Here is a 27,245-nt window from a genome sequence, read left to right on the forward strand (position 1 = left end):
CCGTGCGCCTCCTTTTTTTTTTTTTTGGTTCAGGATTTATTTCCGTTTCAAAGAATTGTTGATTCATAGACCTCTCCCGGGGGTGGTGTAACGCAAATTCCCTGACCTAAATAAATGACAGATGTGTTTGTTATCGCACAACAATCATGTTTATTGTTTAACACTTCAATAGCAATCCAGCTGAGCAGAAAAAAACAAAATCTGAAATGAGATGAGTAATGTTTTGGATATCATTTTTATTACTGTGTTTCTTTTTCCAAGGGCGCTATTTTACATCATGTGTATGTCAAGGGGTGTCCAAACGATTTCGTTTGAGGGCCGCATACAGAAAAAAGGAATGAAAGGGTTAACTCCACTCAAGTGTATTTCTAGAGCATGTGAAAACAACCACCGCTGTATACAAAGTGCTGTACACGGTGCAAAAAGAATTCATACAACAATAAAACGATTAATTAACATTGAATAGTGAAGATAGTACCAAGCGCAAAACCTGTAAAACTAAAAATCAGGTCTGATGCGGAGACAGAAGCCAAAGGATTTTTTTTTTGTCTTGTCGTGGGCCGCTAAAAAATGGATGGTGGGCCGCAAATGGCCCCCAGGCCACAGTGTCGGTAACACAAGTGTAAAATTCTGCATTCAAGACAACAAAGTTAGTCAGATCCGAGAGAATTTGTTTCTTTTCTGGGTCAAATTCCACAACAAGAGGCCCCCAAAAAAAAGCAATGAGCTCGACAGGTTCATCAGCCTTTAAATCAGCAGTTTATCAAGAGAAGCTTTTATGAGTGTGCAAATGCACTCGTATCTGATCCCTCACAATGGTTGCAAAGTAAATAGTAGAAAGATTGCCTGCCGTTTTACCCAAGGCTATTCACTATCGACTTGCTGTTCCATAAGTCAAACCAAGTCAATTAATAGAAAATGTTCAACGTCATTATGCGAACGCAGTATCGTCGAGTAAAATGGATTCATTTGCTAAACAAATAAAATGAAGCATTTACATCCACGTCTGTCCAAATGTTCTGGAACAAGGAGGGAAATTTCTTCAACGTTGCTGTAGACTGAAAACATTTGGATTTGAAATTAAAATAGGAGTATGAGAAAGGAGATCAACACACTGAAAACAAAACAAAACAGTGTGTTGACTTTACACATTTTATTCTGTTCAGTGGCTGCATAAAATCTGAATCCAGATACATTTTTAAAAGTAGATTTATAGTCTTAAAAAATGATCTGGATCCAGATGATTTTATTTCATGCAGCGACTTGATGAAATAAAATTGACTACCGGTACATTTTTTTTTTTTTTTTTGCAGTGCAGATGTGCATTTTTCCTCTGCATCTGTAATCTCATCTCCATATTTGTAATTTAAGACCACGTTTGTAGGTAAACAAAAGTAGCAGAAGGTATTTAGGGCGACTGAAAATAGACTCAAGAGAAGAGCGAGGACCTGATTTACTCAACGTTTGCGAATGCAATAGCAGGCTCACAAACAAATGTGGAAGGCAATTTGCGAACTGGGCGCAACCAGGATTCCGTCTGCTTCATGTGCAAAAAATGCAGCGCAGTTCATTTGGTGCATTCTGGGAGGAGTTGCGTACAATCAGTGTAGCGCATGTAAAATGGGAGGTGGTGGGAAGAACTGCTTTGCTCGTGAAAACATTTTTGAAATGCCAGAAACAAATATGATTGCGATGTATTGTCTCTTCAGCAATGCCATTGTGGAGCTTCCGAATGATCTCACGACTGACTTGGGGCCAATCACAAGAAGGTGTCATGCTATTTCGCCTCCGTCAAAACTCCCTTCAGCGCTGATTTTTGTGCCTTTCGCTCATTTCGGCATATTGCGACAATCAGTGCTGGCCTCTCCAAGATCAGCTTTCCAAGTTTTTGAGTTTTAACGTTAGGCATGATGGTCACATATTGTACATCCAGATGACTACCGACTCGGGACCAGTTCAATATAACGGAACGCTTTCTTCTACAGTTGCTTCTGGCTTCCTCCGAATTATCGCACTGATCGATCGATATTCTGTCACGCTGTAGTATGTTTGCCTTTTACACTTCCAATTCCATCACGTCAAGGTTCATTTTGCGCTTTCTATCTATCTATCCATCTATCCAGCTAGCTAGCTAGCTAGCTAGCTGGATATTTGACAATCGGTGGTTCAATGTGTGATGTGAGAATGAGATGATGATTTACATGAGTGTCTGGGTCCTTCATCAAATAACTTCAGCTGTTTAGTTGCACATTTAATCTCTGTACTGCCACTGATCAGGAGGATTCAGTACACACCACTGTACTGATTAAAAAAAGAAACTAGGAACAAAACACGATGTCTTGTCTGGCGCACAGGGTTGTGAAGACAATAAACGGGTTTGTTTTGTCTGTCACAGCGAGTGTGGATTGGTAGCAATAAGGCAAACGGTCTTTGTTGTGAAAGAGCAAAGCGCTCAAAATAAATGAATGGTACTTGACGAAGCGAAGCAATCGAAAGAACGCGATTGTAAATTCAAACTAAGCGCAGAATAAATGATTTCCCATTTTTTTTGCATTTCACTGGTGATGTAAGCAGATCCCCTTGTAATAATCATTTTCCTTTTTCCATCCTTAGGGAATTTGATCCTGGATACATTGAGGAATTTGGCTCTTCACCTCTCTCATATCCTTCTTCTTTTTCTGCCCCTTCACCTCCTCCTCTTTCTTCCACATCACCGCCACCGCCGCATCAACAAAAAACAACCCGCCGCAGCCGACCATGTTCCACGGGAGGGGTCCCGCTACGCATCAAGAACAGGTACATGACACTCAAAAGGTCGGTCTCGCCGGATGAACAACGTGAAGCAACGTGTGGCCAGCTGTGAAATGAGTCATCTCGCTTACTGAACAAAAACAAGAGTCCCTTTTATGCGGAAATCCTCTTTGGTTTGTACGTGTGGTACAGGCGTTGTCAGTTCGGCAGGTCATGACCCCTTGCGGTAGGATGTCCTGGCTGGGCGTTGTCGGTGAAGCGGGACTCGCGCCAGTTCAGCAGGTCATGACCCCTTGCGGTAGGATGTCCTGGCTACGCTTTCTTTGTATATGCGCAAGTGTCGGAGGATTTATCGACTCCACTTGTGTGTTTGGGATTCAGGGTTCAAACAGCCGATATTTCCATGGTGATCTCCTAACAATGTTCCCCGTTTCTTCGTCGGCGGCTTTGTTTACATCGGTGGAGTGTGTGGGGAGTCGAATGATCCGCATTGAAAAATGAGTCCCGGTGCTTAAAAATTCATGAATTGCCACCCGCTTGGAATCCAATCATTCAGTGCCACGGTCGAGTTGTGTCGTCACTAGATCATTACTTTGCACTCAAAAGCCACCCCTAAATGTCGAATTCATCGCTTCAGAGAGGGAAACCACTGTTCAGATATTAGAGGAGTCACGAAAGAAACAAAAAATTCCATCAGTCCCAAATTTCAGCTGGCTAACTGGGTTACTTTTAGAAGTTACAAATAAGGATCTAATAACTTTGTTAATAATTGTACAAAGGTGTTGCTGGAAAGGTGTTAGTTATCCTCTGATATCCTCGTAATAGCTCACTTTTTTTTTTTAAATCAGTAAATATTTTTCATCACGCAAAGACTCTAAAAAAATAAAAAAGTACAAGCAGTGTGGATCAGAAGTTGTTCTGAATGGGGTTCGGCGTCCTGCATCTCATATCCACGCGCGTCCTGGTTTAACACTGTTTGTCAAAGCGGTCACCTTCCCCTCCTGTCATTCTCTCTCGGTCCACACAAACAGTCTATAAATACGATTGCTCGTCCGCAGCCAGTTTCATCCTAATATGGAGGTCAGATCATGTGTGTGCGTGTGTGTTTTTGCGTGTGTGCGTTGCAACGTTTGGGACCGCGCTTCGGACCATCGCAGCCTCACGATGGCGCTATAGCGCGACTTAAGCCACTGATGTTGATTCTTCGATGGGTCTGAGGAACTTGGATGAACTTGGGATGCTGCTGCTTGTGCAATCATCCGTCACCAAGTGTTCTCGCCACATGCATTCAAGCTAGGTGCCTTGAATATGTACAGACAACGGCACGGGTCCTCCATCGATGTCATAACTTTGATCCTGCGTTAGCGGTATGGCTTCGTGACAGACGACGGCATCCTACGGGAAGACGCCTTAGCACACGGCGGGCTTTGTTTGCACCTTGTTTGTCATAGCAGTCATTTGGACGTTGTCAACTGCTAAAGAGATGGGCACTCGCGGTTACCCCCAAAGTACAAAACGTATTCCCACGACAAAGGGAGGAAGCCCATTACATGTCGGCGACGATCTTGGGGATAAAGATGTGGATTTTCCGCTTTTCAGATGAAGAAAGAGCAGAATGTCTCTTATTCTTCTCCCGCAAGCCCCTTGGCTCAGGGCTGACATCAGATAACGTTGGGTGGGGACGGGGAGGATCCTCGTGTGTGATTGGCCCAAAAACAGGAAGTGGACCCAAGCCCCACGAGGCTGGGTGTTCATTTGTGAGGGACATTTGATAACAGGATCCCCCCGTTCCTTTCATTTCCCCTCCTTCTCCCCTTTTATCTGTCCATCTCTCACTCTCAATCCTTGACTGGACATCCTCTCTTGTCTTGTTCCTTGTCCTCATCCTACTCGTTTTTCTTCTTTCTTTCTGGTGTCCAAAATGCGTTTTTATTTTCCCCGCTTCTCCACCTCCCGCCCTCCTCCTCCCTGTCCGGTGTTGATCTCAGTTCGTCCCTTCTCTCGTCACGCTTCTCTCCGAGCCCGTCCGTCCTCCTCCGCTCGTCTATTTTCAGTGATTCCAAGTTGATGTTTCTTGATACTGAGTCATCACATTCTCTCAAAATGAGCTCATCGCATAATTGCTTTCAACACACGCACTGCACCGAAACAATCCAAACATTTTCCTTTGATCGGGTGACTCTTGCCTCATGTCCCACTGACTATTAGCGCAACCATGTGTCTCTCGCCATTTGTCACGAGAGACCCCTAGGTTTTGTTTCATCCCAATAACGACGGCGGCGTTACTTTTGTGCTCTTCGAATCTGCGATGAATACAAATTGGACACTGGACTGCGCTATGGAATGCGCGTCCACTTGGGACTGAAGAAATTGTCACTGTAGTCTTTCAACTTATAGTGGGGGTCCTTAAAGGTGATTATACAAGGACCTTAAAAGTGTGTTGTTGAAAGAACACACACGTATGGCAGGCTCGGACAGCCTCACATGCCCCCCCCCACACACACACACACACACACACGCACACACACACACAGCAGCTATTAACATAGTTTCATGTGCGTGTTTTGACAAACGTCTATTTTGATTTCCGGGCAGATCTGAGAGATTGCTCTTTTTGGGTTTCCCACGGCACTTTTCTTGCAAAACAGACTTTGTGTTTGGTCTGAGCACTCGGGGAGACTCCACATTAAATCAGTAATTGCACCATTTGTAGTAATCTGCCCTCTGTCGCATTGCCATATCATTCCTATGGCTAGATAAAAAAGCAATTTAATCGGAAGCCCCCCCCCCCCATTTCAAGCTTGAAGTCATACGAGTGGAGGTAGTTGGAGTAAAAACAGGGAGGGATAACATCAAGATAAATGTGTACCTGGTTTATCAATCAAACTTTATTTATAAGGCATTATTCATACATAAAAATGCAACTGAAAGTGATGTGTGATTAATACATCATAATAATAATTGAAGTTGGAAATTAACGCAATGCCATTTTGAAGCAATTTTCGTTCTTAATGGCTGAGATGTCGGGGCAGGTTGTCCATCCCTTTTCTTCTGCTTCTCCGGGGTCAGGTCACAGGAGCAGCGTCTTACGTGGGGAGGTCTATACGTCCCTCTCCCCAGCCACTTCGTCCAGCTCTTGCGGGGGAACCCAAAGCCATTCACTTGACCACGACAGACCAATACGGTCGACACTACGCAGATCCTGCACCAATCCACTCGATGATCTCTCGCCCAGTCCTCATGAACAAGACCCCGAGAGGCTTGAACTCCTCCGCTTGCGGCAGGATCTCGTCCCTGACCTGCAAAGGGCACTCCACTCTTTTCTACCTGAGGACTGTGTTCTCAGATACGTCGGGTGCTGATTTTCATCCAAACCGCTTCACACCGGAACCGCTCGAGTGACAGTTGGCGATAGCGGCTTTTTGACGCCGACAGTTCCACATCACCTGCAAAAAACATAGATGCAAATCTCGATCAGTTCTTGAGTTTTTAATTGGCCACTATCTCTTTTCTCTTATCACATTCCATTCCCCTGCCCTTCCCCGCTACTCATTCTCTCACTGTCTTGCACCTCTCTCTCTCTCTCTTTCTTTCCGCTCTCTCCGCACATCCACAGCTAGCATCCAGCAGGGATGTTTACTTCATGCTTTTAACATGCGGCAGCCTAATGACTCGTAATTGCTTCAATTGCTCGACACGCTGAGGGTCAGTGGGCAAAACGGTGCCAATCTCTCCAGCCCACCAGTACCAAGATAGCAGTCGGAGGCAAACCGCTTCACACCGGAACCGCTCGAGTGACAGTTGGCGATAGCGGCTTTTTGACGCCGACAGTTCCACATCACCTGCAAAAAACATAGATGCAAATCTCGATCAGTTCTTGAGTTTTTAATTGGCCACTATCTCTTTTCTCTTATCACATTCCATTCCCCTGCCCTTCCCCGCTACTCATTCTCTCACTGTCTTGCACCTCTCTCTCTCTCTCTCTTTCCGCTCTCTCCGCACATCCACAGCTAGCATCCAGCAGGGATGTTTACTTCATGCTTTTAACATGCGGCAGCCTAATGACTCGTAATTGCTTCAATTGCTCGACACGCTGAGGGTCAGTGGGCAAAACGGTGCCAATCTCTCCAGCCCACCAGTACCAAGATAGCAGTCGGAGGGAAGAGACGCAGTAGTTGCAGAGGGGCTCGCTTCTCCGTGGTCATGCTGCAGTTTTACTCTCAGTAGAGAAGAGACGAGAGACTGGATATTCGGTTTGAGACGGGAAATGAGAGAGGATGCGGAAGACAGCTAAAGGTTGAGGCTTTCATATGAAGCTGAACAAAATTTTGCAGATCAAATACTGCTGAAAAAAATCTTTTCTCGCAGGACAAAGAGCTTTTAAGTGTATTTTAAGCCAGCGGTGAAAAGCGAGGCCATGGAGTTGTTGGAGGTATTCTATCGTAGGAAGCTTCGAAAGAAGCAGAAAAAAGCGGCGCTGGGTCGGTCCGAGGGGGCGCTGTGTCGGTCGCCGTCGGAGGCGAGCGTCAACAACCTGGCGACTGGCCTCATTTCCAAAGTACTCAGATTCACATCCAGGTAAAACGGTTCACTTTGATTTCTTTTGTAACAACGTGATGCTGCCCCGTTAGTAATAACAGTATTGGAGAAAGAATGATGCATGTATCGCTTCATGGATGATTTGGTAGAATCCAACTAAACGTTTCCGTGTACAAGCAATATCTCGCTTCAGAACTGACTCCTGAACGGAAGTGGAATATTTGTTAGTTGGGATGAGCGATTTGAAAAACAATCCCACCGCGCGTTTGTCCGCCGGCTCAATATTGCAATTGCGATTAAACACGCGACCGTTTTTCATCTTCTCATGTTACATGAAACGTTGACATATGGAAGGCACGTCCTACTGAACTGATCAAGACTCGATTTAAGAAATACCCAAAAAGATTGATCGATCGATAGATAGATATTTTGATATACATTTCTGAATAAATGTGGGGGTCGCCGATGTTGTCGTGGTCCACTCGCCTGACTTGTGTGCAGGCAGCGTGGGATCAAGTCCCGCTGAGTGACGGCGTGAATGAGGGTGCAAATGGTCGTTTGTTTCTGTATGTGCCCTGTGACGGACTGGCGACCAGCTCGGGGTGCATGCTTTTGTTCTTGGAGCGGGGTGCAGTCCACCTCTCACCCTTCATCAACTTTTATTCGGCCAGCTCCTCAGCAATCCCGCACAGCATAAACAGCGCAGAAAATGAATCGACCGCTATTTGTGTCATGCCAGCACAGATGATAAAACGCCGAGGTTTTGCCAGTCGCGTCCTGTCATTATGCATTTTCCCGAGGTTCTGAAACATGCATGATTTCACGTAGCTGTCCCCTCATTATGCAGATACGATCTTTTCCTGTTTGTCGGCATGAATAAATACGGAAAGCCAAACCTATCCAGAGTGATGTGAAATGTGAAGTCACAGGCATGATTGTTCTTCGGGAAAAAAAAAAAAAAAATTCTCTGCTTACAAAATTGCAATTGAGTTAAGATTTTTGGTGCTGGATATTTTGCTGCCGTCACGTATTTGGATGCTTTGAGTTTTAATATTGAAATCATAACTCGGTGGATATGTCATGCCGTGAACACACGACATTTTTTTCTTTCATTTTACACATTTTTATTCAACAGTGCAACAAAAACAAAACAATATATTCTAACAATGATATTATGACCCCCCCCCCCGCCCCCTAGTTGTATTGCTCTTCGAAAGGTAACGGACGGAGTGTCGGGTTGGCTGTCGCACCGCCCACACAATATTGAGATATATCTTTTTCTGTGTGGCCCGCTACCAAATTTGCCGCGGCCTGCCACTCGTCCGCAGACCGGTGGTTGGCACGACAGCCATACCTAATGAAATGTCCCATGCAGATCAATCCTCCTTCTTCATTTTAATGACATGTTTGAAAATGTTCCGATCGTGTCACGTTGCAAAACAATTTCTTTGTGCGCAAACCTCCTCACAGACGCAGTGAAACGGCATCTCGTCCTCACTCGTGGCATTCAACAAAACTGGGTGAAGGTCAGCAGGAGTCAGAGCAGGAAGGGATGGACACCATGAGTAGCGCTTGGCATCACAATTACCACGCAAGGTCAGTGTCTGCTTTGTTTGTCTTTGGTGGACTCTTTTGAAACGAGCGCAGATTGATAACAAGTGTTTGCACCGCTTTTGCATGCTTCTTTGCGCCTGCCTCTTGAATGTGTTATTTAAAAAAAACGCAAAATCAGCCATGGCAATTTTCAAATCGAGCCCTATGCGCGGCGTCGCGTACGACGTGTCTGTTACGTAAAGAGGAGCCGTTGGTCGGCAGATTGATGTCATCGGACAAAGTGACGTCAGTGTTTTTGTTAAACGGCAGTAAATGGAAGTGAAAGGCTGTGACATGACTCTGTTTGTTAGGCGGGGGCATTGACGCTAATACCCAAAGAGAGGGGGAATTCTTCATGTTCCCTCCCCACGTCACCTCCGGGTCTCCCGTGGCAACAACTCACCCCCCACAACAGATGCACGCACTCGACGGACACGACTGTTGGACTGCTATGCTAACTTGAGGCTGAGGCATTCTGGATTTGAAAGTTGTTTTTCACGTCATGTCTTCAGATGTAACAAAAGGTGGACAGAGGCAGAGGGGCTGACACAAGTTCCCGAAGCAGGAAAAGTTACTGACACAGAAAAAAAGAACGGCAAAGACTGGCCTCTTTTCAAAAGCAGTAATTGCGTTGTGTTCGCTTGGAAGCGTTGGTGAATCAAAGTGGGACGTCGATGCACACACGCAGACAACGACCCACATGCACACGCTCGCAGTACCCAAAAACTCATCTTCGGTCCATGTCTCACTTATTGTCGCGAGGTTACAAACATCACATTTATCAAGGTTTTGAAACTTTTAAAAGATTGACCCCAAAAAATGGAGACTTTTGTCTATTCTGCCCTCACCTCCCCTCTTCCATGCATCCATTTTCGAATCTGCTTCTCCTCACGAGGGTCGCGGGCGTGCTCGAGGCTATCCCCGCGGTCTTCGGGTAGGAGGCGGGGTACACCCTGAACTGGTCGCCAACCAGTTGTGGGGCACGCTCAGACCAACAACCGTTCGGGGCTCACAATCATACCTCGGGACAATTTCCATTGACCTTTTTGTATATCCTTTTCGAAGCGCAACTGTATTTTGCACGTATGCAAAACAGCATTTTTGTCCTCCGTCTGGTTAGCAAGAGCGCGGTCCTTTCTGTTCCTGCCTAATGGTCATCAAATATTCTTTGTGCGTATTGAGCAGTGCCTCCACCACGGACCTCTCGGGCGGGTTTGAATCGGACGGCGGCTACCTGAGGAAGAGTCCCGACCAGTACAGCTCAAGAGGCAGCATGGAGAGTTTGGATCCTCCTGCGCCTGCGCACCTCCAGCACCACCACACGCTGGGCCATCACAGCCACAGTGGCCCCCACCCTGCGTACTCCTCCTGCCAACAGCTATCGTCTGCCAGGTTTGTATCAACGTTCTCAATTTTTAATCCAATCAAAGTCCGACATGTAAGAGGCTGCGTTTTATCCCATCTTGGCAGCAAAGTGAAGGACAAAGTCCTCAATCATCAATCTGTGGCGCTGCCTGTCACGATTGACACGTCTCGTATCTCGGCCATCAGAGCCAGCCTATGATGGTAGAATGTTATTAAGTTCACCGATATCGAAATGTATATTCATGAATATCGAAACTCCCTTCAAGGTTTGAAGCTCGAGGTTGACTTGGCCAGTTTCAAATCTTCCACTTCCCTCACCCGATGAAGCCTTTTGTTCTTGAGTGTCATTGTTGCATGGTGAATGCTTTCCCGACCTGTTTGATTGCATCTTTCTCTCTTTATGTCCATACCAAATGTTTCTCCTCGCTTCTCAATTCGCTTTGCAACTTCCATCATGTGATTCATCAATGAAAAGACTGCTGTGTGTATCTCAGAAGAAACTATTCAAGTCCGAGCCCTGACATCGGGTGGTTTGCATCTGCTGGTAGATCCTCTTTTTCTGTTCAGATTTTTTTTTTTTTTCCTGAAAGGGTTAATATTTGGTCATGTGTGGCTTTTTGGAAAACAAGAAACGTTTATGTTTGGACGGACACCCCTGCGATCGTCATACTTTTAGTTACAAACTGACCCCGCCCCCCAGTCAGTGAACGGACACGTTTCTTGGCCCTCACAGGAAAAAAAGCAAACCACTAGTCACAGTCTCGTCACTCAATTGTTTAGGGACTGGTTGCATGTTGCCTTTGGACAGAGAAGTGACAACAAAAAAAAAAGGAAGCTCTAAATACCAGCACAGATTATGAGGCGTGTTTCTTCCTCCGATTTTTCAACCAAACCCTCAAATAAACGTCACGTCTCGTTCTAGGTCCTCCAACAGCATCGATCACCTCCACAGCAAGCGCGACTCGGCATACTCCTCCTTCTCCACCAGCTCCAGTATTCCAGAGTACCTCGCCTCCGCTCCACCCTTCAGTCCCGAGCGCTCCTATTCACTGGACACGGTGCCCCAGAGAGGAGGAAGCGGAGAGATGCAACATGCCGATATACGTTACATCCGGACGGTTTACAATACCCAGCAGGGGCTCTCTCAGGAGCAGGAGCTGAGCTCTCCGTCGGCATTATCGCTCCATAACGACGATTCAAGAAGTGGGGAAGGAGCAAAGGGAGGGCACAGCAGAGATGCGCCAAGTAAAGTACCACGATCAAGACAGTGGTCATTTTTGGATGGGTGGCATTTATGATTTATTTATTTGTTAACCTTTGCTGCCATTAGGTGGAGTCTGTTACCGCGGCAGCAGCAACAGCAGCGGTGCCAGTAGCAGTGGCGTGCTGGCTGCGAACAGGCACAGCGTGGGTCCTATATGGGCACCCGGAACCAGTCCCGGCTCTTATGAGAACCTGAAGGGGGCGCCGGCTCCGCCGCGGCGCAGCGACAGCTTTGCGGCCATCAAGAGCCACGAGAGGCCCAACTCTTGGTCAAGTGTGGAGCAACCCCGGGCGGTTAATCGGTGAGCCGGTTGGCTTTTTCCTACGGAACGCCTTTTGAATGAATAGCTGACGAAAAACCGGACGAATTTTTCAGACGAGCAATTATCATTCTTTGGTGTATTCCTTGAAAAACGGTTCTGTTGCTTGTGTTTAAGCAATCATTTTGAAATGTAAAGCGTTCAACTTGTTTACACACGTGTTTATTATTTGATTGAGAGTTTTATTTATGATCTATTGGAGGGAGAATTGGCGATGCTATTAGAGTACAACATTTTTTTCGATCAGTCCGTATATTGCACTGAAACATTCTCTTCCCTTTAATATTACATTTCATCTAACGGGTCACGTTCCAAACAGGGCTCTGCAGAAGGGCTCCTATCACCACTCCAGTGGGCCACTCGCCTCAAGCACAGGTACAGTATGAAGAAGTTATCTACGTTTATCTACAGAAAGAGAGAGAACCAAATCTGCCACTTATTTAGCCATATCAATATGTAAGATGCCTTATCTAGGATTGGCTGGCCAGTGCAGGGTGCAGCTCACCTCTTTCCCAACGTCAGCTAGGATCGACATCTCATCTGCCACCCTAATGGTTGGATCAGTTGGAATGAAAATGATTGGTTGACATTTTACCTGATTGCAATTTCAGCTAAAGGCTCGTGCTTGACTGATGGTCAGCTCCACACGGTCATCGAAAAGAGTCCAGAGAGCAGCCCCACCACAAAGCCCCGTCAGGGCTTTTCCCCGCCAGGTTCACCTTCTGGACCTTCCACCAGCTTGACGAGCGCAGCTCCCCAGTCAGGACGCCCGATTCTGCCCACGGGCGTTTACCCCGTACCCCAGCCAGAACCCCACTATGCGCAGATGCCCGGTTCGAGTCCCGTATCATCTGCCTCGGGAGTATATCCTGCTCTGGCCAATGACAGCAACCGGCAACAGCAGCAAGGTCCGCAGAAGGTCAGAGGACAGGAGGAGGAAGCGAGCGAGCGATGGAGGGATGGAAAACCGCCATCGATTGAAAAAGGTCACCAAATGGACATTTCATCACCGTACGTCCACTCCGCCGTTCCGCCCGTTGCCGCAACGCCGAGCGGAGCGCACGACTCACCAAGGTAATGATTTGATGTGTCAGTCAACAGATGCGTACAAGTGTTTCCACCCGTTTCCCCCCCAGACTCTGATGTTCTCTTTCTCCTCCGACTCGATCAGGAATCAACAGGAGGACAGTCATTTTGGTCACAACAGAGCCTTTCCGACTGCAGGAAGATCCGAGAGCCAAGCGGGGGCCAACGTGTTTCAGCGCCAGCAGGGACCTCAGGCTGACAGCCCGCATCACCCCCATATGCATTCCAACCAAGGACCCCACAACCGAATGGTGCAGGAACAAGACTTCCTAAATCCCCAAACTCAGTCACCTTTGACTCTCGGACCCCACACCTTCCAAGAGCGGAGGGATCCTTACACAACTGTGCAGTCGGGGGGGCACGTGAGAAGGTATGTACAAGTCGAAAAGAATACCACTGCTACAATACACCCTAATACTTTTGAAGTTCCTTAGTCAAGTACTGGCGGGGTCGATATTTTACCGGTATATACAGTATATTTCAACATGAATGGTGCCTTCACAGATGTGCAAGTTACCCATGCATCGGCATGCCTTAACACACCCGCTTAAGATCACAGAGTTGGGCTTTTGAACCTTTCGCTGATAAAAATCTGGGTGGTCCATTTCCTTTTAGCCCGGAGGACGCATGATATCCAAAAGCAAATTGAAATGTGGGCTCGTCAGACCACAGCACGCTTCTCGACTTTGCGCCGGTCCGTCTCAGATGACGCCGGTCGGAAAGAACTGAATTTAAACTTCGACTTGCAGATTTAGTGACAAACTGGAATTCCCCTTAAATTTGCGAGACGTCACACGAATGATGAATTTCATCTTCTCTTTTCAGATTGGTGGAGCAACCCAACGTCCATCCAGAGCCAGTGTCGTACTCAAGAGTCGCGCAGGGACAAGTGCCCCCTTCCCATTCATTAGTTCAGCCTCAACACTCCTCCCCCGCCTGCTCCGCTCAGGCCTCCCTCCGTCACCACAGTGACTCAGCAGCTCTTCATTACCATCACGCGGAGCAGAAAGAGCAGAACAGAGACAAAGAACACCCACTGACTCGTCTGGAGAATGCCCTGGTCGAGGTACAGCGTTCCACCAGCCCAAACGGTGCCGTCTCTGCCAGTAGTCATGACAACGACACATTGGGTGAGGGTATCCAGGGACCCACCCGTAGTCTCTCTGTCCTAGAGAGGGTCAGTCGCTTTGAGCATTGTGACAGAGAAGGAAAGCAACGGAGTCAAAGCATCAGTCACAACCACCACAAAAGCTCTTTCCGCCGGGTGAGTCAAACAAACCAAGAAATGCATCTTTACATTTCGCACGCAAGCTTCACAAATCCTGATCCATCAACCAATCTTGCTCTACTAAGTTGCAATGCTTAAATCATTCAGAATCAGTTGCTGGACAAATCCCACGGCGCCCCCTGTGGAGCGGAGGATCTCAGAAGCATGCTCGAAAGGAGCACCAAAGCCCACAGAACGATGAGCTACAGAGGAGGCGGCGGCCATTGCAAGAAAGACAGGTGGGCTGGTGACGCAGCTCTATTTCGATGGGACACGAGCTTTCGCTAGCGTGTATCGCAGTCTGTGGAAAGGCAAAACATATGTTTTCCAAAACCGTTGTTGAGCCCTTCCGTTGCTTGGCTCACAAAAGCCGAGTTACAGACGGATGCCTAGTCGGCCTCGGGGGAGGTTGTGCATTTTCTTAGCGCTTTTCTTCTCCTGCTCTGCTCAGGACCGCACCCGATCCCAGTTCAGCCCTGGAGAGGAGTCTAAGCAGCCTCCATTTGGCTGGACCCAGGGAAGACGATGAGAGCACGACCTTATGGAAACAAGACGTCCACAACACGTCGGGCGCTTTGCAGGACGCGTCCTTCCACAGGTCGGAGGTCACATCGGCAGGCCGCCGTTTTACCGTCGGCCAGTTGGCGCGCCGTGTCTGTCGACCATCCTAACATGGAAACCTTGTCTTCAAGCAGATCCTACAAGGACTCATTGAAAGAGGCGCAATCGAAGGTCCTGCGCTCGATCTCCTTGAAACAGAATTCCTCCCCCGTCCGTTCCTCACGTGCAGTTTATTCCCCCAATCCCGCCTCACGTGGCAGCCATCAGCCTCCGCCTTTGGTGGGCAACCATCCACCCTCGGAGAAGAAAGGCCCGAAAACCATGCCCAAGCCCCTGAGCGTCCTCGTCCACACCCCGGTCCCATCCCCTCACACTCCAAAAGAGCGCCACGTGGTCGGACCGGAGACCCGAGGCCCAAGTCCCCCGGCCTTACCCGACGTCGCGCCCGTCGGACCTCCCGCCGTGTTGCGAATCGGCGGACGCAAACGTCTCACGCCGGGCCAGAAGAAACGCTCCTATTCTGAGCCGGACAACATGAACGAGATTGGCATCTCGGATTCTGAGAGAGGTCTCTTCAAGCTTGGCGGAGGTAAATCAAACAAAACGGCCTTACAATACACATCGTACAGCTAGTCTCGTCCGGTCCTTGTTTTGAGTCGAGCTCGTATTGAACTTTTAAAAGGCACGCACACACGGTGTCGTCCAAAGTAACTCTTCCGAACTTGAGCCACCAAAGTCAGCTCAGGCGGCTCACCTCGTGAAACGACACCGATCTTCCTTCCTGCTAGAGACCAGTGTGGCTGACCGGCGGAAGATGTTTGAACTGGGATTCGCAAACAACGCCATGTCCAGGCCCGACTTGCGTCAGCTTCAGCAAGATGCCGTGGCTCAGTACGTGCTGAGGAAGAGAAACGCCAAGAAAGATGAGGGGAGAGAGCGGGCTGGGCCGAGGCCTCTCAGTGCTTATCTGCAGTCGGAAAACGCCTCCCATTCAGGTGGGCGCGCCAAGGCAGAATTTGGACTTGTTCTCAGAGAGATCCTGCACTTTATCTAACTGCCCTTGCCCTCTTTTGGACATCCTAGTTTGCATTCCGACAGTTTTTGTCTTCTTGCCCTTTTTTTAATGCTCTTTAGAGATTAGCGAAGTTGCAAAGTCAGAATTCAGTTGCTTTGGGTAATCACTTTTTTTCTGCTCTTTGGGGGACAAAACAAATCGTGTTGTGGAGAAAAATGTACAATGCTTACCTCCTTTTTCTTTTTCTTCTCTGCTTCTTCGAATGAATTTCCCCCAACGCTTCCCCCAGACACCTTCAGCCTCTCCTCTACCTCCAGCCTGCTCTCCCTCCAAGACTCTGGCCTGGATCGCAGCCTTTCTTCGAGTGACAGGCGTCACTTGTCCTCTCCTGGAGCTGACCTGCGAGGCATTCCGTCCAATTTGTACCACCCGGGCAGAGTGTCCGCCTCGAGGGCTCCGTCACAACCGTCAACATGGTAAGCAAGTCGACTTCAAACCACCGGGAGACATTTTTGAATCACTTCCAGCTGCTGATGTTTGATCGTCGTTAAGCCATTTGATATTTTGTGTTCCTTAGTGGCGACTCGCCGCCTGCGCGCCGCACCTCCATCGCCCACCTCCCGCATAATTTCGCCCGAGAGGCAGGCTCCGATAAACCGAGTGCCATCGGGTCAAAAGATTTGCAACAGGCAGCGAGCCCCCACCAGAAGCAGCGCCTCGGCCCCAAGCAGGCGAGCGGGTCTTTGGCCGGGGTCGGGTCCGTGCTGGGCTCGGGCAAATCCGCCTCCGTTGAAGACCTTTTGGAGCGGTCAGAGGAAAGGATTCCAAGCCACTCTCGATCCCGCTCATCCCCGACTCTGGACATACTCCGTCAGGTAATATGCACCGACGCGCTTGGCGCTCCAAATGACGCGGGCTGTGATGTCAATGTCGCGAGGAAGGAGGAAATCCCATTTTTACCATTCAAAATGACAAAACGTTGCAGGTAATGGACACAAATGCAAAAGAGCAGACACGTTCATAAACATGAGGAAGATGAGCAGGCGAGTACAAAAGTGCTCTGTCTGTTTCTGTCTCCTCCATCAAGATGCCAATTCGACCTGTCTGCAATTTTGCAACATGTAATCCACACGTGCACTGCCGCCTCTTCGTCCTCGAACAGATGCTCGTCGGTTCCTTCAACATTTCATCGGTCACAACATCAACACTTTAAACTGATGGAACGATGAAACATTGAAGTGCTTTGTTTTTCGTGCAAAAAGGTTCCGACGCACATTTGGCTTCGGGGACATTTTGTTCGGAGCCGCACAGGAAATACCCAGAATCCTCGTCATTTCCTGTATGGTGCCGCCAGCCGGAGAGCTGCCGGGGATGCTGGCTTGGGCGCCGTTTGATGTGTTTGATAGGAAAGATAAAACACAAACAGCCACGTATACATATGACATCCGCAGAGTCCTTAATGGAAGGCAGCAAAAGACGAACTTCTCTTTTATCTGCGTACCTTATCAGCGGGATCAGTGTCGCGTAAACAACTTAACATTTGAGGCAGACACACGGAGACGCTCTTTTAACTTGAAGTTTCCCTGCGGACATTTTCTCTCCTGGTAAATAAAGGAAACAACATTATACTGACATTGCTATTGACACCAATTTGCATCAAACATTTTCCATCTCAGTGCATGGATGTCGGAACCCTGTTTCCACGTCAGGAAATATTTTGGACATTTCTTGATACTCTCGTGTAATATTCTTGCATTTCTTAGTCATCATTTGTCACTCAAGTTGACATGCATGTGCTTGGACTGCAGTTTGAAGCGGGTGCCCCTTGGCTGCATCTTCCAAACAACAAACAAATCGAGCGGACTGCCGTGTGTGTTTCAGGACTACGCGTCAGATCAAGTGAAGATGTTTGATGCCTTTGTGTGCGAGCCGGAGCGCCGCTGCGCTCAGACTGAGGAAAGGTACCGCAAACACATCCACATCCTCATACTTCATCGTCAGGCTGCTCGCTTCCCTTTTTTCACTGGCTTTGTCTCTGCCTCCATCTTATTTATTTTGTTCGGTTACATTTTGCTGATTCATCCGATTTCATCTCCCGCTTCATCGAGTTTATTTTTGAGGGGGGGAAATTTTACAGAATGCCAGTGAACAGAATAGTGATCAGGGAAGGAGTCTTGGTTTACAAAAGTGGTTGCACTTAAAAAAAAATTTTTTTTTTTTTTAGAGAGAATTGACATGATTTTTGTGTGCGTGTGTATCAGAGAATGTGTGCTCTATTTTTGATTTATTTTTGAATATACTGAAACAAGTGAGGCTTGGGTAAAAAGAAAATTGACTGGACATCTGAAAGAAGCCAGTCAAAGTGTCTGAGCGGGCAACAGAAAGTAGAAGGGCAGAAAGACGTGCCCGTAGGGAAACATCAGGGAGGAAAACATGATGCAGATCCGTTGGAACGGGAAGAACATGAGAGATTATGGATTGGAAATTATAGAAGGAGAGGGAGAAACATCAATGATTGAAAAAAAAAACATGAATCAGAGCTACGAAGAGAATACGATGGAAGCAAGGAGTTAAGAAGAGCACGAAGGGGTTCAGGGATGAGGACGATGTGTTTGAAGGAAGAAGAGAAAACTCCCTGGCACCGACACTGAAAAAACAAACAACTTCAGCGCACTGGGATTTATGAAGCCAAAGCCATCGAATATGTTTAGTCTCCAAATGTGAGGGGCAAGGGTCACTTTAGGAATTCTGTGTGTGTGTGGGTGTGTGTGTGTGGATGCTTGCACAAATCTTTTTGATATATTGCAATAGCAAGCTCGTGAATGTACTGCTCCTTACGCAAGGGAATCTTGGAAAAAAAAAAAAAGAAAGGACAATTTTGAATGATGGTGGGAAAACTTTATCCAAAGAACAAATTGACTTTGCACTAAATGAGAGAAGGCTCGAAACTTGACAGGGGCACACATGGCAACAACGTCTCGTGAATGTGCATGAAATCAGACAGATGCAAGTAGGATGGCACAATAATGCACTTACGCCTTTAAAAAAAGCACACAGTCCAGAAAAGTCAAAAGCGTTTGCTCCGTTGTACCGTCCGTCTCTTGACAATTTCCTGTGTCACGTCTCTCAGCGCTGGAGAGAAGGAGCCACTAGAGGGCCTCGCTTCTCCTCACAACAATCCTCACCGCCTCCAGCCTGCCGGAACTTCTTCTCGAGGTGAGCGTGCTCACTCTTTGCATCTGTGCGCTCCAAGGTTAGCTACGGTACTCGCACTATGGGCTGACGTACAAACGTCAGAATGACAAAAAAAAAAAAGTCCCGACTGATTTGCACGAGTACACATCCATCCATTTTCCGATCCGCTGATCCTCAGGAGGGTCGCGGGCATGCCAGAGCCCATCCCAGCTAACTTCAGGCAGTAGGCGGGGGACACCCTGAACTGGTTGCCGGCCAATCGCAGGGCACACACTGACAAACAACCATTGGCGCTGACCATCACAGTCTTTGGAATGTGGCAAAGAATCGACAGTGGCGTCTGGCGTGCAAAGCAGTGGGACAGGGAGACACTGAGGTTTTTTGGTGCCGTATTTATTCATATGTGACATCGCGTTGTGGCCAAAGGTAGAACGCTGGTTGCTTCTTTTGGCGGTGTAAATGTTACTACTGCGGACGCAACGTGGAAAGCCGGCAAAATCGTCGACTTCAACCCAATGTTGCAAATACAGGACAGGGAGAGGAAGTTTAAAAAAAAAAAAACAAAAACATGACTCGCTTGACCAGTTTGATTTGAACACCGCCATCATTTGTGTCTCCTTCCTCGATCCAGCCTTCTCCCACTCCCCCGTCCCACTGAGGGACAGACAGCGTCAGAGGAACAGTGAGCGTCAGCGAGCCCATAGCATGTCGTCTCTCGCAGCCTCGGTCGGTCTGCCTTGCCCGCTCTCCTCCGCGTCCGCTTCCCGGGATGGAGCGGGGACGGCGCGGCAGTCGGGCGAGGCTCCCGGTCAAGCCAATCTGGACGACATCGCCTTCCCGAGCACCCCCCACAGCAGCATCGCCGAAAGTCACGGCGGCGCCAAAGACGGCCACCTTGACACCTTTGCGACGGACAAACCCGCGCGGCACAGTTTGAGCGATGCCGGCCTATTAGAGGACGCTACCGATGGCGCTCACAGAGAGAGGACATTTAGTTGGGAGAGAAAAGGAGGCCGTTGTGAAGCAAGCATCAAGCCGGTGTCGCCGCCGCCTCATTTCCAGTTTGCTTCCACACCAGACGAGAAACACGCCGGCAATGTCGAGTCGCGTCCCTCCTCTTCCTCTCATCAGTCCGCCCTTCAGAACATTTCCTCGGTCAAGAGGTCAGAGTGTCGCCTCAGCAGCTCGGTCGGCCAACAACAAACACCAGGAACATCCGCGGGACTATTTAGTGAAGACTTGGATGAGGTCTTTCTTCTCAATCCTCCACCTCCATCGCTTTCTCCTTCGCTCAAAGCGACCAACATGACGGAAGCCTTCCCTCTGCCTCCCGCTCCTCTCCTTGAGTTGGACAAGAAAAGCTCTTTGCAGACGGCGCCAAGGTTGGTTTTTCCATTCCGTTTGATATCGATGTCGAAATGAAACCCGTTGAGTGCGCTCTTCCCACTCTCCGCCAGCCCGCCCGGCTTTGTGGCTTCCCCCAAGCCGCGAACGTCCACCCTCACGTCCACCTCGTCCAGCATGGACAGCCTCCAGTTTGACGACACGCTGAACCTTGAGTACCAGCCCCTGCTCAAGAGGGAAAAGACGGCGGAGGAGCTACAAGTGGAAACGCTGGCACGGCAGCTGGTGGGTACCTGGAGTCAGGTGGTCCGTCCCAAACAGGATGTTGCTTTATTGTTTCTTGATCTTTTTTTTTTTTTTTTTTTTTGCGCTCACCTGTCACAACATCAGAGATGGAGACATATTTTTATATATTTATATTTTGCCGCGCAACCTCTGGAGGCAATTTGTGGAACTTTCAGCGAGACAAACTGCTCTCCTGTCGTCTCAGGTTTGAGGGCTGCTTGTTTCAGCTCCTTCCAGCGATGTTCAATCGGATTGAGATCAGAGCTCCTGGAAGATCAAGCTTTCTGACTCTCGGCAGCACATTTCTCTCTCGAAGAACTTAATTATGCTTGGCTTTGCAAAGATTCAAGACAGCAGAAGCAGCAATGCAGCCCCAGAACAGAACAGCACCTCATTGACCCAGTTTTTTCATTGCTGTTGATAATTCTTGTTTCCGCTCAACACAGGTCATGCAGGATCGCTCTCTGACACCCATCTTAGAAACGTCGGAGGGTAGATCACCTGTCGAGCTTGTGGAGGAGATCTTTCACAACAGCAGACTGGGTGCTAAAGTCACATGGGAAACCAGGGGCAGCCCGTTAAATGACAGGTATTTATTTTCCTTTGGATCTTGTTTAACCCTCAGACTTTGCTCTTTTTTTTTTTGGCCATTAAATGTGGGTGTTACATCCTGCCAGGAGTGAGAATGGTGTCAATGCAGAAGTGGATCAAAGGACTGAGATGGAGGAGAAGGAGCTCAACAGCAGGAAGGTAGAAACACAAAACACAACGCAGAATCGAAATACAGTGGAACTTCAATTTAAGGGACCCGGAACCAACGGACCCCACATTTATCCATTCATCCATTCATTTTCTAATCCGCTTATTCTCAGGAGGGTTGCAGGCATGCTTGAGCCTATGCCAGCCGTCCTAAGGCGGTCGGCAGTGGCCTCCCATGCATGTATTTGGAATGTGGGAGGAAAGTGGAGTACCCGCAGAAAACCCACATGGGAGAACATGCAAACTCCACACAAAAGGAATCTTTTGTCTTGAGCTATTCATATCGACAAATCTGAGTGGTGTACACACCTCAAACGGTATTTTTGGGACAGTCGATCATGTTTATTTTATTTTTTTGTTCCTGTCAAGCCCATATCGATGGAATACAATTGGAAGAAAGGTTCAAAAACCTAGAGTGGACACATCAAATGGGATTGCCTATTATTGCTCTGCTTATTACGGTACTCTGAAATGTTAACTTTTTTCTGATCGGCCCTTTTGTTAGGCGGAGCTGTGCGAGGCTCTGAGGTGCAGTGTGGCGGCGATGCGCCGAGAGAAGGATCTTCTGGGCGAGGAGCAGAAGCGTCACCAGGCACTCGGGGCCAGCGTTGACTCTCTGGTGCACAAACTATGCAAGATAAATGAGAGGGACAAGTACAGCATGTTCATTGGTACAGCAATCCCTTCTAAATAGGTGGAGCACAAATAACCGAGGGCTCGGCTAAAGTTTCTGTCGAATGAATCTTTTGTTTGTTTTTTTTTTTAACAGGAGATCTTGAGAAAATCGTCAACCTGCTGTTGTCACTGTGCAGTCGGCTGTCGAGGATTGACAAATCTCTGCTCGCTTTGCAACGAAAAGAGCTCGCGAAGGAGGACCTTTCTGAGGAGCGGGTGAGAAAACCTCGTACGGGTGACGTTTAGTCCTCATAGGATGGAATGTCGTCAGCAATTTTGGTCTCCTCAGGACTCCCTCGTTCACAAGCGCTCTCAGCTCCTCAGCCAAACAGAGGATGCCTGGGAACTGAAGCAAAACCTGGACCGACGGCAGCGCGTCGTCCACGCCGTCTTGCGAGGCTACCTCAGCGAACCCCAGCTGCAAGACTACCGCCACTTTGTCAGCGCCAAACCCTCCCTACTGATTCGCCAACGGAACCTCGATGACCTCATACGCCAGCGCGAGGAGCAGCTGACCAGGCTGGCGGAGACCCTCCCTCCGGATTGGCCGAGAGGATCTTTGCCTTCCTCCCCGAGCCCCGTCTCCTGCTCCTCTCCCTTCCCACAGCTGCTTCCCTCCTCTCCGATTCCCGACCACGCCCACTCGACCCGCTCCACCACGGTGACGTCGCTGTGATGTCGTGAAACGGCAAGACGGAGCGCTGTGGAAACTACAACCGAACTCCCGATTGGAGAAGTTAACAGCATGCAAGAGTGGGCCTGGTCTCACTCAATCAATGCACACAGTCCGTCGCTCTTGACGCCGCAAACACCGTCACGTGCCTCGTGTTATTCGCGCCCCGACTGAAACTTTTACAAGAGAAATAATAGCGCATCTGCCTTAAGTTTGAAATTTGCCCAACCGCTGCCGTTCTTACCTGCTCTGGAAAGAGAGCCACCAGGTTGGCAGGGCCCAAGAAAATATCGAAAACATGCAAGATCGTTCGGTTTTTAATGAGGGTCATTTTCTTCTATTGCTTAAAAGCTTCCACCTGTTGTAGGAATACTGGACACATCGCCTTGAGATCTTGGAATAATGGAGTCTTGTTTTTTCCCCCCCCGAGTTAGGACAAGGGCCGCAAAGCCTTAAATGTTGATATGCAATTTTCTTTCAACTTGCTTCAGACACAATACTCAGTACATGACAGAGAAGAACAGACTCTTACTAGTGATAATGTGAAGACGGTAGGGAAAATGCAACGGTGCAAACGTTGCTCTCATGGAGGCAACTTTGAGTTTCCTCAAATAGACAACCATGTTTGCTGGTGGCCAAAGACAAAATAGGACAAAATGGCCACTAAAATTAAATTACACTTATTTTCATGTTGATGTCAAAGAAGGAAGAGTCCAAAGATTGGATCGGGATGCAATGTTGAACGTGTTTTGTCATATTTACATTTTTGGGTGGCCCTAACTTATTGATATTAATATAAATCACAAAATAAGCCCGTCTTCAACATTTGAGCATAAGTTATTATTTTAGATTTAGACATTAAATTAACCTAGCAATGCCAATGAATGCCTTTTGATCTAACAGGGCTTAAAATTGGATTCATTATTCTATTAACTCCTTTTGGTTCCAGTTGTGTTTTCCTGCTCTTAAAGAACCCCGCAAACATCAGGGTTTTTTTTTTTTCTTGTCAAAAAAAATTAAGCAGCAGATGGAAATATTGGCCATATTTTTTCACGCTATCCACTCGAGACTATGCACTTACTCATCAAATACACAACATACTTTTTTGAGGTTCCTCCAATCAGTTAACCTCATGCCATTGAATGTCAAGAATAAGTTAAACGTGTCATGTTCTTTATTGAGGCAGCAGTGCAGATATTTAAAATGTTTTTAACAACGTGAGTACACGTTTTATTCGTGCTGAAATGTCTAAAGGACACTATTTTATCCTCCAGCCACAAATGTTACCTTTTTCTAGTTCAGAGAGCACATTTTACATATCGTCAGTCTTTCCTATTCTCCAAATATCACCCACAAAATCTATCACGCTCACTTTTTGATTTACTCCTCGTAGGCACAACAGATGATCCCAGATGGGTTTTGCTGGTTGACTTGCTGGACCTATAAAAAAAAAAAGTTGGATGGTTGGAAAATGGCTCCTGATGTTCGTTTATTTTGTTTTTGCTAAATAAATATATTTTGTAAATGTCGTCAGCGATACTGTCTATTTCTTGGAAGGTGATTCACTCCTAGCAATCAGTACATCAGGCATGTCGGCTCTGAAGCGGCATCGGAACGATCCTGATTGTGTGAATCGGGTGTGTTGCTCCTCGGAGAGCTGGAAAACAGGCAGGATCCCCGCAGTCCAGGAAAACTGTATCAGAAGTCGGCCTTTCCGAAATGAACAAATGTAGACAGGTGAGCAGCGACAGACAGACAGTAAAGTAAGCACCGTAGAACAGCAAGTTGTGCAAAAGGAGTGCACTTTCGGTTCGACGTGAAACGTTTTCGTCCCGAACGTTTTGTAAAATACCGGGCCTACACGTTGACAAGGTAAACTCGGACTGTCGGTATTATAGTGTCGCTCGCTAGAGGGAAACAAAGTCTTTCAATTGGCAACTGCGGTTAAAAAAAATACACTTTCTCGGGCTACTGGCAGTCCTGGGATCTCGTCACCGATATTGACTTTAAAATGGGCGAAACCTGCATCGAATCTGTGCTAAAAATGCATCGTGATGATCGCGTTTACGTCCTCCGGTGCACCTGCAAAGAATGCGGCCAGCTGGAAAGGGGTTAAATACCTGCAGTGGGCGGGGCTTCATTCCTCTGACACTCGACCAACTCCCGACCTTCGAAACCAACAAGGAGCAAAAAGACCGCAAGCAAAATGGACACGGATTTCTCTCAAGACTCGGTTTTACGTTTTCTCCAGAGCAGAGGAGGCTCGGTGAAAAATGCCGACCTGCTCCTGCACTTCAAGGGCTTCCTCCGGGATCACGCGGACCAGGTTCGTAACCGCGAACTCTTCAAAAAGTTCGTCAACTCCGTGGCCACGGTGAAGCAGGAGCACGGCGTGTCGCACGTCGTTCTCAGGAAGAAATTCAGAAGTTCGGGCCCAAGTGGCGTCGGAACCGCGGCTTCCGGGACGCGCGCCCGGAGTCCCGCTGAGCCACCGCCGCCCTTGGACCCGGCTTGGAGCAAAGAAAAAGTTCGTCAGAAACCCCGGCCCCGAGAGGAGGCAGCATCCGCTGACGTGAACAAAGTCCTCCCGGCGGCTGGTATCCTGCTCACCAACAACAACAACAACGTCGAAACGAATTTGAACCTGACGCTGGAACCGAAGCAAGTTCCTCGAGCTGAAGCAGCTCCGGCCGTGAGTCAAGCTCAAATCTCAGCCAAAACACACCCGAGGCCCCAAGGTGCCGCTGTGGGACAGGGCCATCCCCAAGCCTCAGTCCGACACGGACAAATCACCCAGCAGGTTTCACCTCCCGGACCCCCCAAAACCAAAAACGGGGGTCTTCCTCATGCCGGTCTAAAGGCTCCGCCACGCCACACTAGAAACAGGCAGAGCTACAAAACCGCAGTCTCACATGATGATGATGATGATGATGACGATGACGACGAAGCGCTCAAGATGAACTTAAGCACATCAGGAGTCAGACCTCTCAGGGGTCCCCTTGCACCCCTCGCCGAATCCTCCATAAGCCATTCCGTTGCCTCATCATCGACAGAGAGGATCGTTCCAATGATTTCTGTCCAGAATGTGGCAGAAGGAGAAGCCCCTGACGGCGATGACGACGAAGGGCTCAAGATGAACCTAAGCACATCAGGAGTCGGACCTCTCATGGGTCCCCTTGCACCCCTCGCCGAATCCTCCATAAGCCATTCCGTTGCCTCATCATCGACAGAGAGGATCGTTCCAATGATTTCTGTCCAGAATGTGGCAGAAGGAGAAGCCCCCCGATTGGAATCAGAGCCACGGCTAAGAGGACCAAAGCCGAGTACAGGTGTGGTCGTTCCTGTATCGATCCCCGACCGGCGTAGTCTCCCCGCAGAACGCTCCTTACTGTCTCCAAATCGAGCTGAAGACGAGGGGAGGCGCTACTCGCAGCCTGCGGGTGTGGTTCTGGAGCCCGGACATGGTTGGAGTCCAATTGAAAGGACGTGGCTGTCGAGCAGCCACGGGAGCGTCTTCTCCTACGCGCCTGACGCCGGCTTCTCCGGCACCGAGTGGGCAGCCGGACGATCGGGGTGGAATGGCACCGCTGACAAGCTGCACTTCTTAGCAGGTAAGCAAAAAAAAAAAAAAAAATCATTTTTTAAAATCCATCTCGGGAGTCTGCCATTTTTTTGCCTTGTACTGCCACTTGCGGACGATTTTTAAAAAAAAAAAAAAATCACATCACAGTGCCTTAGGGCTCAGGTAACCGCAATCACGGCTCACCCGTCGTTTTCAGGGTTTGGTCGCGTGGCATTCAAATGTTTATCTCTTGTCACCTCCTGAAAAGGATAATAAAAAAATTTTTAAAAAATCGGGTCGATTTTTCTGCTTAATTCATTTTCCGCAAACATAATATTTTTGCCCTTTGGGTACAGTTCTACAGTTTTAATCTCTCTGATTTTAAACCTCAACTTCAGTCTTTAATTTGTATCTATTCAAGTGCAGTGTGTGTGTGTTTATGTCTGTGTACTTGATATACACACACGTGATCTCTCTCTGCTTTGAGATCAGGTGGTCCGGTGGAGGCTTCCAAAACTCAGCAGGTCCTCCGGCGACCCCCTGGGACAAAGCGTCACGATGAACTGAAGGTCAGCGCACCCTGGCATCACTCGACGGGCAATCTCCTCGACAAGCGGGCATTTGATGCCCACGTGGCACCATTCCATCGCTCCTCGGAGCATCTTGAGCAGCACTCTGTGCCCAGAGGAGTTCCATGGCACCACTCCTCAGGTCAGGATTCGCAAATGGGTGAAAGAAATGAGGTTGACTGTGCTCAAGCTCCTGAAATGTCATCAGAAAGCCAAATATTTCTGTTTTGTGAGTCGCAAATGATTGTCTTGACGTCCAGGTGATCTGTACGACACCCACGAATCAAGCGACTGCTCGGCCACGTTGCGGCGACAGCATCCGACGCTCGCCAGGCGCATCAGCAGTCGGCTGAGTGGCCGGATGTGCCGCAGCATGGGCGCCGACCTCAACCAGCTCCTGCAGGAGGAGGAGGCGGCGGCGGC

At 48.4% G+C, this 27,245-nt stretch overlaps 1 protein-coding gene and 1 long non-coding RNA gene across 2 annotated transcripts in view; one reads left to right on the forward strand and one right to left on the reverse strand.

The window, feature by feature from the left end:
* The window catches only part of shroom3 (shroom family member 3), a 32,989-nt gene extending 8,771 nt beyond the window's left edge, over positions 1–24,218 (forward strand). Inside the window, exons 3-26 of the mRNA XM_019890404.1 lie at positions 2,614–2,796; positions 8,761–8,886; positions 10,069–10,275; positions 11,171–11,493; positions 11,579–11,813; positions 12,151–12,206; positions 12,443–12,905; positions 13,003–13,287; positions 13,743–14,181; positions 14,293–14,423; positions 14,636–14,782; positions 14,880–15,334; positions 15,534–15,740; positions 16,050–16,236; positions 16,338–16,635; positions 17,642–17,721; positions 18,891–18,976; positions 19,587–20,337; positions 20,413–20,584; positions 21,031–21,173; positions 21,262–21,334; positions 21,849–22,014; positions 22,113–22,234; positions 22,308–24,218. Coding sequence (XP_019745963.1) covers positions 2,614–2,796; positions 8,761–8,886; positions 10,069–10,275; positions 11,171–11,493; positions 11,579–11,813; positions 12,151–12,206; positions 12,443–12,905; positions 13,003–13,287; positions 13,743–14,181; positions 14,293–14,423; positions 14,636–14,782; positions 14,880–15,334; positions 15,534–15,740; positions 16,050–16,236; positions 16,338–16,635; positions 17,642–17,721; positions 18,891–18,976; positions 19,587–20,337; positions 20,413–20,584; positions 21,031–21,173; positions 21,262–21,334; positions 21,849–22,014; positions 22,113–22,234; positions 22,308–22,694 — 5,722 coding nt within the window. The 3' untranslated portion in view covers positions 22,695–24,218. The remainder of the gene's footprint in view (positions 1–2,613; positions 2,797–8,760; positions 8,887–10,068; positions 10,276–11,170; positions 11,494–11,578; positions 11,814–12,150; positions 12,207–12,442; positions 12,906–13,002; positions 13,288–13,742; positions 14,182–14,292; positions 14,424–14,635; positions 14,783–14,879; positions 15,335–15,533; positions 15,741–16,049; positions 16,237–16,337; positions 16,636–17,641; positions 17,722–18,890; positions 18,977–19,586; positions 20,338–20,412; positions 20,585–21,030; positions 21,174–21,261; positions 21,335–21,848; positions 22,015–22,112; positions 22,235–22,307) is intronic.
* On the reverse strand, positions 24,052–24,921 carry LOC109528102 (uncharacterized). Its single transcript, XR_002170644.1, has 2 exons — positions 24,812–24,921; positions 24,052–24,131 (listed from the first exon to the last, which is right to left on the reverse strand). It is a non-coding gene; the product is annotated as an uncharacterized LOC109528102 (long non-coding RNA).
* Positions 24,922–27,245: the final 2,324 nt, after the last annotated feature.

This window comes from Hippocampus comes, unplaced genomic scaffold (assembly GCF_001891065.2).
Source record: "Hippocampus comes isolate QL1 unplaced genomic scaffold, H_comes_QL1_v1.1 scaffold406, whole genome shotgun sequence".
Lineage (NCBI taxonomy): Eukaryota > Metazoa > Chordata > Actinopteri > Syngnathiformes > Syngnathidae > Hippocampus > Hippocampus comes.